The 16,980-nt window shown below is 46.9% G+C and overlaps 1 protein-coding gene across 1 annotated transcript in view; it reads right to left on the reverse strand.

The window, feature by feature from the left end:
* SLC5A2 (solute carrier family 5 member 2) overlaps positions 1 to 16,980 on the reverse strand; it is a 64,353-nt gene that overhangs the window by 13,156 nt on the left and 34,217 nt on the right. Inside the window, exons 6-10 of the mRNA XM_066577133.1 lie at positions 11,163 to 11,268; positions 10,534 to 10,614; positions 8,008 to 8,216; positions 6,823 to 6,958; positions 5,717 to 5,824 (exon numbers count right to left, since the gene is read on the reverse strand). Of these exons, the coding sequence (XP_066433230.1) occupies positions 5,717 to 5,824; positions 6,823 to 6,958; positions 8,008 to 8,216; positions 10,534 to 10,614; positions 11,163 to 11,268 (640 nt within the window). The remainder of the gene's footprint in view (positions 1 to 5,716; positions 5,825 to 6,822; positions 6,959 to 8,007; positions 8,217 to 10,533; positions 10,615 to 11,162; positions 11,269 to 16,980) is intronic.

A 16,980-nucleotide genomic window follows, 5' to 3' on the forward strand; every position in this document is an offset into this window, starting at 1 on the left:
TCTCTCACAGACATAATGACAGCCGTACACCCAACAGAGATCCCAAGGGTCAAGGATATGCTAGGGACAGAAGGTCTCAAGCCTTTGAGGTAGGTGATCGTAGATCGGGGACCCCCGGCTGGAGCATGGTACCAATACCTCCAATTGAGCCATTACATAAGATCCCTGGGAAAGCTTGAGGAAATAAACACTCCTTTGACACCATTTGAGAATCAATTCATCTTTAATCAGACAAAGAACAAAAAAATTTCAGACATATAAATTCTTGGTAGATGAGGAAACAAGAGACAGGGGGAAGAACCTGGAAAGGGGTTGGGAACAAGAATTGGGAGTTACACTTACAGAAGAGTCATGGAGGAAAGCCTACATTCTGACATTTAAAATAAACATATCGAGCAAACTACAAGAATTAAATTACAAAATCCTAACAAGATGGTACAGGACCCTGGAGAGGCTGCCCAGATTCTGCCCCCAACATCCGGATGTATGCTGGAGATGCTTGTCAGAAAAAGGTATGCTTACTCAAATATGGTGGTCATGCGCGTTGATAGGCCCTCTTTGGCAGGAGGTGGGTGCTCTATATACATGGGTCAGTGGTAACCAGATACATTTAACCCCGGAACTCACATTATTGTCCACGTTACCTGGACCCTTGGCTCAAGCCAAGAGCTCATTATTGAGATTTTTCATCCTAGCAGCACGACTGGTGATCCCTAGAAAATGGAAGTCCACATCCCCACCCTCCTGGATAATGTGGTTAAGAAGCTCTAGACAACATTAGGCATCTAGAGGAATTATACGCCAGAGATGAGCTGAGATATAATAAATATCAGTTTGGTTCACCTGGAACCAGCTCCGAGACTCAAAGGAGGTGACCACATGGGTGGTGAATGCCCCCCCTCCGAGCATGCCCACAACTAGTTGCCACGGGCCCCCATGGGTGAGGGAACTACCAATAAACCAGCAGAAGCCGATTAGGTTGGTCCCTCTCCACAAATCTTACCCTCTCCCCCCCTCCCTTCTCAACTTTCTCTCATTTCATCTCTCTCTCATTGAAGCCTTTCTTAGAATATATATTACTAAGACAGTTGCTATTATGGATAGCTAGAGTGAAACCGTATGATATACAGTTATGCTCTTCACTTGTTCCCCCCTCCTTTATTAGTCTGAGCGATTTTAGCATATAGTGGATGGTGACAGCATTTAGCCCGGTAGCCTAGGAGAGGCTCACTGAAGAAATACGGACACTCGAGGAGATTTAAGGACTTGAGCTCAACAACAGTTTTTTCTGTAGTAATTTTGATTTATTTTGGTAAAATAGGCCATTGTATACAAGATATCAATAAAAAAATGTTGAACCATAAAGCCGATGTTACACTGCATTGACTATATATAGCGATATATAGAAGCTGCAGAAGACAAATAATACTAAACTTGTAACCAAACTATTGAAAAAATGCTTGTCAGACCAAAAAACATAAATTGAAGTAAAAAATAAATACATTTAAGCAAAAAAAAAAAAAAATTAAAAATGACCCCCATACGCGTTTACAGTTAGGGGCTTATTACGAGGTCTGTGGGAAAGCACGGCAGCCTGAAGATAGATTTTCAGATTGTATGTGGATTTCACCAGGGGACATTGCAAGAAAGGCAGTGTGGGCCATGACATATAGTGCTATTTTTTTATATCTTTTTCACTGACTTTTTTTCCGTTTTTTTAGTTTTATTGAGGGTAAAATGATTTTTTTAACATTTATAATTGTTTTTATACTAGTTTATTTATGCTAAAATAAAGTATGGGAACAGGTTCCTCATTTTGTTTCAGACGTTTTGGTATATAATATATATGGTTTTGAATTACAGGATGCATACGACGATGGTTTTGGTTGGCGTCGACTTTGGGTCATTTTCATTTTTACTTTCAGCTGATTTTATTGAGAAAAAAAATGAATTATTACATGCTGAACAGCTAGAAAATTCCCTTTGCAGGGGGTGCAATTAAGAAATGTCACAATAAAAACAAAGCAATTAAGCAATTAACTTCCACACAGGGTTCTGTTTACAGGAAATCTGGGTCATTTTCATTTTTTGTAAATATTTTTGTTTTATCCTGCAAATTTTTTAACTTATTTTTGTAACTATTTTATTACCCCCTATGACCTCTCGGGGTCATTTATATTTCCATTGTAGCTGGTGCATCCATAGGAGTCCCATTTACAAGGGAAAACATCCCCCTTTAGTAACAATAGTCACTGGCAGAGCTGAGGATCCTGCAGCTCTGCTGTGGCAGATGGCACCCAGCGGTCACGTGACCCCGACTCGCGTACTGAAGAAACACTTCCACTTTCACTTCTTAGTACATAACGCTCATTGAGCACTCGAGAAAGGAGAAGGCAGAAGTGGTTAAACACTGCGTCTCTTTTGTCAGGGTTCTCAGATGTGACTAATCACCGAACATCCAACTGCTCCTGCTTGATTGCAGCAGCAGAGGCTTTAATCCAATGCCGGATTTCTGCGTTTAGGTGGGAATAAAGCCCAGGACCAAGCGCTGTAAATTTAAACCCCTTGTCTTTAAGAGTTAGAAAATGACCTACCTCCCTGTACACACTCTGCAGTCCTCCTCTAGTCTGTTCCTCACACAATCATCTCCAGGACTTCTCCCGGGAATCACCTATCCTCTGGAACTCGCTACTCTGACAAATCAGACTCTCCACCACCTGGAAAGCTTCAACAAGAACATACCCTATCCAAACACTATGAGACGCGTGCTGGGGCCTCTCTCCCTCCATAGCAATGTTAGTCACCCGTGACTCGAGCCGTCAAATGCAGACCACGGCAACCTTGGCTCATGTCCCAAACGCGCTTCATCTGGCGGTGCTCTACGTGTGCCGAGCGGCTGTGGAGAAAGTGAAAGCTGCCCGCAGGCTTCCTCCAATTCAAATTCATGCTTAAAACTCATAACCTAGCCCTTCACCATGCCAAACAAGTTTATTTTACCTCCCTCGTCTCCTCACTATCCCACAACCCCAAACAACTCTTTGAGACCTTCCACTCCCTCCTCATCCCCAAAGAACAGGCCCCTGCGACAGACCTGACTGCTGGAAAACTAGCTGCCTATTTCAAAGAAAAAAAATCGACAACATCCGAAAAGAAATCTCTGAAAACTGCATGGCTATCTCCAATCCCAGTTTCCTCAGCACTGCTTCCAGAACTTACTCACTTTTTACCTGCGCTAGTGACCCTCTCACCTCCTCCGGTCCCTTTCGCTAGCTCTCATTACTCATCTCACCACAATCTGCAACCTCTCCCTAACCTCTGGCACTTTCCCCTCCTCATATAAACACTCCATCATATCCCCTCTGCTTAAAAACCAACCCTGGACCCGACTGATGCTGCCAACTACCGACCCGTCTCAAACCTCCCCTTCATCTCCAAATTACTAGAACGTCTGGTCTACTCCCGCCTTACACGCTTTCTCTCTGACAACTACTCCTCGACCCCCTCCAGTCTGGTTTCCGCTCTCTACACTCTACTGAAACTGCCCTCATAAAAGTATCAAATGATCTGATGACGGCACAGTCGAGAAGTCACTACTCCCTACTAATCCTCCTTGACCTGTCTGCTGCATTTGACACTGTTGACCATGACCTCCTTCTCACTATGCTCCGCTCTATTGGTCTAAAGGACACTGCTCTCTCCTGGTTCTCCTCCTACCTCTCTGACCACTCTTTCAGCGTCTCCTTTGCTGGTTCTATCTGCTCTCCACTTCCTCTTGCTGTTGGGGTACCCCAGGGCTCAGTCCTTGGTCCTCTTCTCTTCTCTATCTATACTGCCCCAATTGGACAAACCATTCACAAATTCGGCCTCCAATACCATCTCTATGCTGATGACACCCACCTATACACCTCCTCTCGTGAGATCTCTGAACCATTCCTCCAAAATATCACTGACTGTCTGTCCGCTGTCTCTAATACTATGTCCTCCCTTTTTCTCAAACTTAACGTCTCTAAAACTGACGACCTTGTCTTTCCACCTTCCAACCGACCTCCCCTCAACATCTCCATTCCAGTGTCTGGCGTCATCATAACCCACAGACGGCATGCCCGCTGCCTTGGGGTCACACTGGACTCTGACCTCGCCTTTACCCCCCATATCCAATCTATGGCCCAAACATGCCACATGCACCTCAGAAATATCGCTAAAATCCGTCGGTTCCTCACCACGGACACGCTGAAGACACTCGTGGTCGCCCTCATCCACTCCCAGCTTGACTACTGCAACTCACTATTTATCGGCCTCCCCCACACTAGACTTGCTCCACTCCAATCCATACTAAATGCAGCAGCTAGCCTCATTTTTCTATCCAGTCATTACTCGGACACCTCTGCACTATGCCAGTCGCTGCATTGGCTGCCCATCCACTGCAGAACTAAATTTAAACTGCTCTACCTCACCCACAAAGCTCTGCATGGTGCCGCGCCACCATACATCACCTCCCTTCTGCCGTACACCACCCAGCCCGCTCACTCCGATCGGCTAACACACTCAGACTAAACACCCCTGTAATACGGACCTCACATGCTCGCCTCCAGGACTTCACCAGAGCAGCACCCATCCTCTGGAATGCTCCACCCCAAGGCATCCGGACAATTCCCGATGCCCAAAATTTCAGACGTGCCTTAAAAACGCACCTCTTTATGGAAGCATACCAAATCCCCTCACCTAGTCCCCCGCCCCTCCCTACGGCTCCCCACACCTTCCACCCTGTCTATCGCATACGACCTCTACCCCTGCTCCTCCTTACCGCCCCACCCCGTTTGCCTTTTAATAACTGATTTCCACATGAAATCCCCTATTGCCTGTGTTCCCCATGCCTCGCTGCTCCTCACCCCTCCCCTTGCACCTCCTGTACCACCCCCAACCCATTTGTTTCAAAACGAATGTACCTCACATTGTAATTGTTGTATTGTTTTGCATTTATCCCATGCCTAAGGCCTCATGTCCACGGGGAAAATCGGGCCCGCTACGGATTCTACATCCTGCCCCGCGGACATGAGCGCTGAAAATACGAATAAATAAGAATTTACCTATCCGTAGCGGGCGGCGAAGCTCTGCTCTTCCTCACGGCCGGATCTTCTTTTTCGGGCGGCGGATGAATTCCTGACGCCGGCGGCACGTCGCCGGCACGTCGTCGACGTGCCGCGCGCATGCGCCGGGCACATCCGCCGAGCCGAAGCAAGGGAGATGCGGCCGTGAGGAAGAGAAGAGCTTCCCGGCCCGCTGCGGGTGAGTAAATGCTTTTAATTCCTATTTTAGGTCTCCCACATGAAAATGGAGCATGGTCCAGATTTTTTCATGCTCCATTTTTTTTAAAATCCCTTTTATTGACGATCCGCGGGTATTTACGTACCCGCGGGTGGTCAATGCATCCCTATGGGGTGCGGATCCGCGTGCAGGTAATCCGCTGCGGATCCTAAATCATATTTTCCCCGTGGACATGAGCCCTAAAAGTGCTGCGGAATAAGTTGGCGCTATACAAATAAAGATTATTTTTATATTATTATTATTTAGTAGACGTTTGCTGTTCCGGTCATTTTCTATATTAAATGTAGTTTAACTCCCGTTTCTTCATTCGTCCAGTGACCTGAAATTAATGGGGTTAACTTCACATAACGTTCGTGGATCACATGACATGACCGCTCTGTTCTCTACTCACCACTCGGCATCAGCTCCACGACCAGCTTTGGATAAGCAATGTTGGAACAGCCAATCTCGGCCCCACAGATCTTCCGGCACTCGGATGGCACAACGCAGGCAACCTCATCTGAAACAACAAAATACACAGTGCAAAACGACAAGCACGGACCGGCTGCGCGGGGCGCAACTAGGCAGATCTTGTCCCCTTCACATGTCGGGGGCTCTCTCACAGTTTGTCGATCGGGATGGAAGAAGTCAGGATCCAGATCATCTCCAGTTTCCCAGCCCAGTGATATAAAGCCTGTCAGAGCAGTACTTGTGGAGACGGTCCTATCGTACCTGCAGAGCATTGCACCGTCGCTAAACAGACCTCACAACAGGCTCTTGACAGCATCCAAAGTCTTCCTCCCAGATGCTGGACTTCCCGCCCTCCTGGGGCTGCGCGCAGACATGTCTGTATCCTGATGGCAGCCCGCACTCTGCAAACTGTGGCATCTGCAGGAATCTCCTGTCAGCAGCACTCCCTGCTCTCCTCTTGTGCTGTAGCAATTCTTTTATAGTCCAACCAGCAGCCAATCAGCCCTGTCCTTCTGGGCACGTGCAATTCAATTCGTCGCTCAAATTATCTCACGGGCCAACTCATTGGAGTATGTTACCATAGAAACCAGTTAACTCCTTTAGGGCAGCCCCTTTCAACTCCCTACAGATATACCCAGTGGCGTCACATTATTATGACTCCTCCTACCATCAACATCTGCAGCGTGTAGCCAGGGGGACAGGAGGAGAAGATGCGGTAAAAAGACTGACGGGGGAGGAGTAGGTGAGTATTGAGTTTTTTCTAATGACAGAAACCCTTTAATGCTAGCGGTATAAATCTGCGGCGTCCCCTAATGGTGACTGTAGGCAGAAAGAGTGTCTTTTAGGTGTGTGGCCACCATTCCTCACACCTGAGCGGGCTCCCTCAGTCCTGTTACATCTATGTGTTTAGAGCCATATATGATCTGTAGCTCAAGAAAGCTATAAATAAAGTAGTTTATGGTTGGAAGAAGGTGCGGGAAGAACGGGGGTGCGATGGTTGTATTCCCCACATTGAGATGTGTACCAAGTGTGACAAACACCTCTTACCTGGATACAAGACTCTGCTGATCATCCCAGGCATAACCATGAGGAACATGGGGAGAATCTTCAGGTAACCGCATAACACACAACCCAATTTGACATGCGTTAGAGAACGGGCAGCCAGACAGCGCTGAACGATCACCTGAAACAAGATGGTGACTGGTCATCAGCAGCATCATCCATCCCACCACCACCTTCTCCTATATAAGATATACTGCAGGACTTGTACCCAAGGGGGAGCTCACATCAGGTTCTAGCTATTTGTTGAGCGTATATGTTTTTTTAAACTTAATATTAAAACATATTGCTTGATACACCAAGACTAGAGCTGGTGAGACTCCGCTCAGGAGTGCACACTTCTGACTAACTTTGGCTTCTCTTACGTTTGCGTTCTTTTTTGTGGTACGGATAGGCGTATCCTACCACCCCACATAAAATTTAACATATACTGGTTTTTATATATTACAGTCTATAGGAACTGTACCGCAATATAAAGCTGTGCATTTTCAAGAAATGTGTCCAACTGGAAAACTTTCTTTAAAATGTAGTCATTAGAGTGAAAGCGTGAACATTTTTTTCTGTAAAAACAGTAACATGAATGCATATGGCAATAAGTTTAACATATACGCTAAAAATGGACGTGTATGCTTAAAATTACATTAAATGTACATAAAAAATGTTTGTGCTAAAACTTGTAGAAAAAAAATTCATCTTGTCCAAAAACTTCCAGAAATTTAAAACCAAAAAAACTCATTTAGCATCCATAAAAATAATTGCAAACAGAGCAGCACAAGTGGTCACTGATGCCTTTTTTGGCACATTGGGTGCCCTATGTCCAGTGCCAGTAATGCATCAGTTGGTGTTGCGCTTTCTTTTCCAATTACATTTCTAGATGTTAAATGAAGTTTTTTGGTTTTAAATTTGCACAATCTTCTGGCCAAGCTGCACATATTTCAGTGCATTGCTCGAGTGTCTCCACGCTCCGTCCTGGCTGCTGAGAAGCAGCCGATGAGCTGGATTTATTTCTACCGTATTGCTTGGTTTGATCTGCTAAAAGTACATTAAAAACATGATGCAAACAGCCCCTAATATATAGGACCACTATAGAGGTCGGCCCATGCACGGCTGCAGCTGCGCATCACTACCAGGGTGGCATGAAATACGACTTCAATTCTGATGATGAGCATTCACCTGGTCACTGCACCAGTACCATGTGGACACAATGCTCAGACCCACTATCAAAGCTGGCCATGGCAAGTCCCCGGAGTACGGATCTCGTAACAAGTGGAGAGCATCCGGCCGCGGAGATGCACACTGAGCAGACATATTACCCAGATTATGTGGAATGGCATTCATGTACTTCTCCATAAGCGCATCGTAGCCCCCAACCTCCAGAAAAGCTGCAAGGACAACAAAAGGGAAAACTACTGCATGGAACATGCTACAAGGTGCAGTAAAGCTGTTCTTCAAAAGTCACCTGGAACCTCAAAGAATTAGAAATTGTTGGACCCTAAATTGGGTTGCGATTTTTTTTTAATTCATTATGTAGCTCCCCCAGTATATATAAGTCAGTTAGTGTTATCTTGGTTAGTTATTTCTTTCTGTCTGAGACTCAGGGCTGACACCCACTGGCGATATTTTCTTTCTTGCGCTGCGAGAACACATGAAAACTCATGAAGGGATGAAGGAAACTCCTGCCACAGCTGTCACAGCTGTGATAGCTGTGGCAGAAGTCCGCGGTATTCTCCATATCTTTTCAATGGGGCTAGTGCTGCTGCCGCTGGCCCCATTGAAAAGACTGGCGATATCCCAGAGTGATCCCGTTTTTTTTCTCGCACTGCGCTGTGAGAGTTTTCACTTACTCTCACAGCGCAGTGGAGAAAAAAACGCCAGTGGGTGTCCGCCCTTACGGTCTTTTTCTCCTCAGATAGTCATGTGATCTCACTTCTCACACGCTCAGATCTACTTGGGTTATGGATTCATTTTCTAATCAGATGCTCAGTGTGTGTGATGCCATTGTAGTTGGCCAGACCTATAGGCCACTTCAGAAAGTCTTTCATATTTGTCTTATGCCTTTGTATTGTCTGCAGCTTCTGTGTGCATGGAATATGTATGGTGCACCTACGCAGTACTGAAAGAGTTAATATCTGCATGAGCTGTCTCTGTCTGGAAATGTATCCTTTCTGTGTTGTGAGTCTGTGGTCACCTGACCATGCAATATATTAATGTTTGCACCGTGTGAGTGTGACAGAGCAGAGCAGAAAGAGAGTGAGTGCAAAGGAGAAGTAATGGTAGTAGTCTAGTTTGACAGTCTGCAAGTAGAGTCAGCATTAAATGTCAGTGCGAGCGAGTCAGCTAGTCTAGCCAGTCCATCTGCAAGTAGTCTGACCTAAGTTACTGGAAATGGAGGAGGCAGAAATGTATCACACATCTCCCTTGGACTTATCATATTTCAGGAGACCGTGGGATAAGTGAAAGCCCCTGTGAGCAAGAGGAGTTTGCCATGCAGCATTGAGAAGCATCTGACAGTGTAAGTGTTGACAGATTGAGAGTCCAGAGAGGAAAGAGTGTATGATTTTCCAGGAGTGGAGCTGTACAGATAACTAGGACTGTGGGCCTGATATTCATCCTGTGTTCTGCCTCCCTGTCTCACTACTAATTCCATCTATAGCCGTGCTGTATTCGATTTATGTACCTTTGAACTGTTTAATATTGGATTACAAATAAAGCAACATTGCTGACTGTTCCTGGCTTTGTTTTCAGCTACTCTGTATGTGGACTATCTTTCTATAATCCAGCATCACTGCAGAGGAAGGAACAGTGGCGTCACCTGTGACAATCCAGCAGAAGAAACCAGGTAACCAAATCCCTGGTTGCCCACACTTTAATAGTCTTTCCGAGGCCCTGTTGGATGGGCCCCTGGCTACCTTCTGGGTGGGAGACAGTAGGGCTACTGTGACAAGGCCTACAATTAATTCCCGCTGTCTCCTAAGCTAGGGCCCACTCCTCGGACGCTGCACCATTACATGGATCTACCATAGAAACTGTGTTGAGGAGATACAGACACTCCTGTCATAGTTACTGATGATGATCACACAGCTATATTAGAGGAGATCATAGCTCATCCTACTGTATATTTATGGGCTGTAGCTTATGTAGATGAATATCGAAGATTATATTTATAATTTAACTGTCCCTCCAAAAGGCAGAAATGGTATAGTCTCTAGCTAATGTTGTACTGATGCATCATGGAATAGATATGAAACTGAAAGTAACATATCTCACCATCATCATGGTGCCTGACAAGCATCAGACAAGGGGCTGCACTGCAGGAAAGTGGCTGCAATACACAGAGGAGACCTCTAGAATGTGACAGGCAATCAGTTAAGGTAAAATGTGTTTTAAGTGACCCTTTAAGTAAGAAGCTCAAGCATGGTCATAATTGATCTATGAATGACCCCAGAATGTAGCTCTGAGGGTTCCTCTCTTCCCGCCTCCATGGAACATAATGTACCTCATCTTTATAAGTGTGATTAACTCTCTATTCACGTAGGAGGTCTCGGCTGCAAGCTCATGTATACAGATACAGTGCAGACATTTGTCATCATCGGTGGAGATTGTATCCTTGCTGGATACGGTAAGTACATAAGTCTGACGGCCCATTTTATCCCTGATAGGACATCAGGGATAAATGGGCCGTCAGACTTATGTACTTACCGTATCCAGCAAGGATACAAGCTCCACCGATGATGACAAATGTCTGCACTGTATCTGTATACATGAGTGCAGCGAGACCTCCTACAGTGAAAGAGAGAAATCACCTTATAAAGAGAGCGTCCTTATGTCATGGAGGAGGGACGAGAGGCCCTCAGAGATACATTATGGAGGCAGTCATCAGTATAATGCAGATCCTTATGGGTCACTCGCAGAGACAGCAGGTGATGTGGATGGATATACGGTAAATAAGAACTTTACCATCTATAGATGAAGTATATTAGGAGTACAGCGGCCCACAGAAAATAACCACCATACAAGACTGCTACAGTTTACCGATGCGAAGAAGGCCATGCTGGAGTTCTCCAAAGGCTGCCCCATCGACTAAGGTCCTTGCTTTCACACAGGACTGATGATTGCTCACTGAATGGAGGTGGAGTGCATGAAAGATCTCTTCTGGCCACCCGCCTCCATTCACTGCAAACAGGCAGTCGTTCACGGACTCATTTATGAGTGAAATTACCGGATGGAGATGGGGGCGTCGTAATAGGTACCGCTGAGAAAAGGGTGAGGAGGCAGAGACAGACAGAACAAGCATCCCCTTCCTCATGGCTAATAGGCTAATACTTTACCAGTCACTGTGTAAATTGTGGTGATGATCAGAAGTGCTATAACTGACAGGTAAATGTTCCAGCCCAATGCCACCTGTATGAACACTGCTCCGGAGAACATATCAACCTGAGAGGAGAACAGAGACAACAGATCCATGAGCGATAGAGGCATATGTCCCAACAACCAGTCACTAACCACACATAAAGACATACCACACAGAGCAGATGTCCCACCAATCAGTCACCCATCTCACAGAGCAGACGTCCTACCAACCAGTCACCCATCTCACAGGGCAGATGTCCTACCAACCAGTCACCCATCTCACAGAGCAGATGTACAACCAACCAGTGACTAACCACACCCAAAGACATACCACCAAATAGTCACACTCAACACAGAGCAGATGTCCCACCAACCGGTCACCCATCTCACAGAGCAGATGTCCTACCAACCAGTCACTAACCACACCTAAAGACATACCACCAAATAGTCACCCACCACACAGAGCAGATGTCCCACCAACCAGTCACCCATCTCACAGAGCAGATGTCCTACAAACCAGTCACTAACCACACCTAAAGACATACCACACAGAGCAGATGTCCCACCAATCAGTCACCCATCTCACAGAGCAGATGTCATACCAACCAGTCACCCATCCCACAGAGCAGATGTCCTACCAACCAGTCACCCATCTCACAGAGCAGATGTCCTACCAACCAGTCACTAACCACACCTAAAGACATACCACCAAATAGTCACCCACCACACAGAGCAGATGTCCCACCAACCAGTCACCCATCTCACAGAGCAGATGTCCTACCAACCAGTCTCTAACTACACCTAAAGACATACCACCAAATAGTCACCCACCACACAGAGCAGATGTCCCACCAACCAGTCACCCATCTCACAGAGCAGATGTCCTACCAACCAGTCTCTAACCACACCTAAAGACATACCACCAAATAGTCACCCACCACACAGAGCAGATGTCCCACCATCCAGTCACCCATCTCACAGAGCAGATGTCCTACCAACCAGTCACCCATCTCACAGGGCAGATGTCCTACCAACCAGTCACCCATCTCACAGAGCAGATGTACAACCAACCAGTGACTAACCACACCCAAAGACATACCACCAAATAGTCACACTCAACACAGAGCAGATGTCCCACCAACCGGTCACCCATCTCACAGAGCAGATGTCCTACCAACCAGTCACTAACCACACCTAAAGACATACCACCAAATAGTCACCCACCACACAGAGCAGATGTCCCACCAACCAGTCACCCATCTCACAGAGCAGATGTCCTACAAACCAGTCACTAACCACACCTAAAGACATACCACACAGAGCAGATGTCCCACCAATCAGTCACCCATCTCACAGAGCAGATGTCATACCAACCAGTCACCCATCCCACAGAGCAGATGTCCTACCAACCAGTCACCCATCTCACAGAGCAGATGTCCTACCAACCAGTCACTAACAACACCTAAAGACATACCACCAAATAGTCACCCACCACACAGAGCAGATGTCCCACCAACCAGTCACCCATCTCACAGAGCAGATGTCCTACCAACCAGTCTCTAACTACACCTAAAGACATACCACCAAATAGTCACCCACCACACAGAGCAGATGTCCCACCAACCAGTCACCCATCTCACAGAGCAGATGTCCTACCAACCAGTCTCTAACCACACCTAAAGACATACCACCAAATAGTCACCCACCACACAGAGCAGATGTCCCACCATCCAGTCACCCATCTCACAGAGCAGATGTCCTACCAACCATTAACCTATTTCACAGAGCAGATGTCCTACCAACTAGTTACTAACCACACCTAAAGACATACCACCAAATAGTCACCCACCACACAGAGCAGATGTCCCACCAACCAGTCACCCATCTCACAGAGCAGATGTCCTACCAACCAGTCTCTAACCACACCTAAAGACATACCACCAAATAGTCACCCACCACACAGAGCAGATGTCCCACCAACCAGTCACCCATCTCACAGAGCAGATGTCCTACCAACCAGTCTCTACACCTAAAGACATACCACCAAATAGTCACCCACCACACAGAGCAGATGTCCCACCATCCAGTCACCCATCTCACAGAGCAGATGTCCTACCAACCATTAACCCATTTCACAGAGCAGATGTCCTACCAACTAGTTAATAACCACACCTAAAGACATACCACCAAATAGTCATCCATCTCACAGAGCAGATGTCCTTCAAACCAGTCCCCCATCTCACATAGCGGATATCCCACCAACCGGTCACCCGCCACACTGAGCAGATGTCCCACCAGCTAATAACCAACTGCAGAAGCACTTCCGACCATAAACACAGAATTTATTTACCCTCCCTCCTATAGATTCCTCCCAGCCATATTCATTCTACAGGGAAAGGACATTACAGTTTTGGACTAACAGCGTGTTCTACTTCAGCTGACTGTATCTCTGGTTCTATCAATGCTTTTGGTGTAATTTTAAAGCCAAGTTTGTTCATAGCACCAATAGAACCGGAGCTACAACTATTTGAAGTGCAGTCGGAATTACTAAGTTTATAGCGGTCCTTAGTAAAATATTACATTATATATCCAGCTTGGCAAATTCCGTAAAAAAAATGATCTCACTTCCCCAAAACAGGAATAAAAGGTCATCAAAAAGCTGTGTATCCTTCCAAATAGTACCAATAAAGTCATCCTGCAAAAAACAGACCCCACACAGCGCTGTCAACAGAAAAATAAAGCTGGTCTTGGAATGTGGTGAGACACAAAAATGCTTTGTAAAAAAAGTGGTTATACTGTGAAAAAAGTAGTAAAACCTAATACAATGTTATATATATGGCCTGAAGAAGCCCTTCTTCTAGATGTGTACTCCACATGCTCATGTCAAATCCACGGAGCTGCTCACGCTTGTCCGTGTGCACCGTTAGTTGTTGCTCACATGGTTTCTTCCATGACCTGCTCTAGTTTCTCCAAGCTTAAAGGGGTTGTCCCGAGGCAGCAAGTGGGTCTATACACTTCTGCATGGCCATAATAATGCACTTTGTAATGTACATTGTGCATTAATTATGAGCCATACAGAAGTTATAAAAAGTTTTATACTTACCTGCTCCGTTGCTAGCGTCCTCGTCTCCATGGTGCCGACTAATTTTCGCCCTCCGATGGCCAAATTAGCCGCGCTTGCGCAGTCCGGGTCTTCTTCTTTTCTGAATTGGGCTCCGTGTAGCTCCGTGTAGCTCCGCCCCGTCACGTGCCGATTCCAGCCAATCAGGAGGCTGGAATCGGCAATGGACCGCACAGAAGCCCTGCGGTCCATGAAGACAGAGGATCCCGGCGGCCATCTTCAGCAGGTGAGTATGAAGACGCCGGACCGCCGGGATTCAGGTAAGCGCTGTGCGGGTGGTTTTTTTAACCCCTGCATCGGGGTTGTCTCGCGCCGAACGGGGGGGGGGGTTTAAAAAAAAAAAAAACCCGTTTCGGCGCGGGACAACCCCTTTAAGGGCTTATTCACATGGGCGTATATCGGACGGGTTTTCACGCCAATATATGCTGCAGCTCTGATGCACTGGTTTACAACGCATCAGTGCACAGGAGCGTATCTCTGCAGTGTAAAAGTGCCCGGCCGGGCGCTCTTATGTCAGCGGCGGCAGCTACATTGACTCCAATGACAGCTGCAGGAGATGGGAGGAAGGAGGGAGTTTAGCAGCATTACTGCTAAACTCTGTCCCCCTTCTCTTCTCCTCTCTGCCCCTTGCCGCTGTTTGCAGTAGGAGGGGGCGGGACGGGGTGGGGCTTAGCCCCACCCCGCCATAGCAAACAGCGGCAAGGGGCAGGAGCTCAGCACACTAGCATCCCGCCCTGTCCCGCCTCCTCCCCTTACCGTCAGGCGGGGGCATACAGCCCTTCCCTCCCCCTCACCGGCTCTCTGTGTATATGCCGCCCTGTGCATCACACGTTAGCGTATATTAGCCGGCCAATATATGTTCGTGTGAATAGGCCCTAAGGCCGTTCTGCCACGGGCGGATATCTATTGCGGAATCCACGGTTCGCGTCCGCACGGAGGATCTACAGCAAATAGCATGCATTCAATGGTATGTAAAATCATCTTTTCCTTCACACTCGAGCAAAGGAAAAATTGCAGCATGCTTTATTTTGCTGCGGACTCCGCACACACGGCCTCCGTTGCAATTAATGAAGGCCGTCCATCCCGCAGCCCATACACAATTAACAATGCGGATGGGCTGCGGGTACCTGCTTCATCGCCTAGCAGCGATGCAGGAAAAACTAATAGTTAAAAAAAAAATCTGTACTGCGCATGACCGACAGCGAGTGTCTGCGGTCATCCGCAGTTCATAAAAAGCAGGTATGCAGGGCATGCGGAATCCAGATTATTCATGCGAGTCTGGCCTAAGGCTTTATTTACACAGGCAAATATGATATAGATCCAAGAAAATCACACAGATATCGCACTCATAAACCTGCGATTTTAAGTGCGATTTTCAAGTGTGTGCAGTGCACATGTGCAGAAAACATGCATTATGCATCAGATCTTCTTGAATTTTTTTTTCGCCTGCATGAAAAATACAAGTGGTTCCAAAGTTAAAAGGAGTTTCCAAGTTGTAGCATCTCCGTAAAACCTGCTCCCTATGCAGTAACATAACAAATAACCATATACTCACCCTTCCCCACCCCCACTGTGTCCCGCCGGTGGTCCATCCTCTGTTCAGGTACTTGTTTACAGTCTGCAGACCCATCCAGCTCACAGAACGCCACAGGCACTGCAGCCTGTGAACGATCACCGAGCTCTGTCATTGGCTGCAGCACCAGTGACATCCTGTAAGCAGGCTGGGGCAGCCTGTAAGCGCAACATCAGAGGGGAGACCTGGAGCAGCGGCACAGGACACGCTTATTTCTTAAGTTAGAGTATTGTTAGAGTATTGGGAGCTGGCGTTACAGAAATGCTACAACTCGGACAACCCCTTTAAAATGGAAAAAAACATACTCGCATGCAAATCATATGGTATCTTAGTGGGATGCGATTTTTTTTCACACTGCTTTAGAAAATAATTAACAATTCTCACAGTGAAATCGCCCCCCCCCCCCCCCCCCCTAAAATAGGACACACTGTGATTTTTGATCTCAGCGCAAGCAAAAAAAAATCACTATTGAAAATAATGTACGGCCATAGAACATTAAGGTCCTAGGGCCGTATGGAATCTGGAGCAGTGAGGTAGTTAGTTAGGTTAGCCAGGTTTTAATGGTATCTATAGGGTTAATTACAGGAGCTTTGGTTTGTGCCAGAATTCTGGCAAAGTTTTCTGAGCCTTCGTGACAAGAGTTGATTGGACAATGATTTTCGTCGGGAACAGCTGGAATCTGCCAGCTGAGTGAGGCCCTAAGGCCTCATGTCCACGGGCAAAAGAAGAATTAAAATCCGCAGCGGATTTTAACTCTTCTCCTGCCCGCGGTCCCGCATCCCATAGGGATGCATTGACCACCCGCGGGTAGATAAATACCCGCGGATGGTCAATAAAAGTGATTTTAAAAAAAATGAAGCATGAAAAAATCTGGACCATGCTCCATTTTCGTGCGAGTCTCCCGCGGGGACGGCTCCTGCAGGCTTCTATTGAAGCCTATGGAAGCCGTCCGGATCCGCGGGAGACAAAAATCGGAATTTACTCACGCGCTCCGGATCTTCCCTTCGCCGCGGCTTCATCTTCTCTCCGTCACGGCCGGATCTTTTTTCTTCGGGCCGATGCATGCGCGGGGCACGCAACCGGCGTGCCCTGCGCATCCGCC

The sequence above is a fragment of the Eleutherodactylus coqui genome, chromosome 8 (genome assembly GCF_035609145.1).
Source record: "Eleutherodactylus coqui strain aEleCoq1 chromosome 8, aEleCoq1.hap1, whole genome shotgun sequence".
Classification (NCBI taxonomy): Eukaryota; Metazoa; Chordata; class Amphibia; order Anura; family Eleutherodactylidae; genus Eleutherodactylus; species Eleutherodactylus coqui.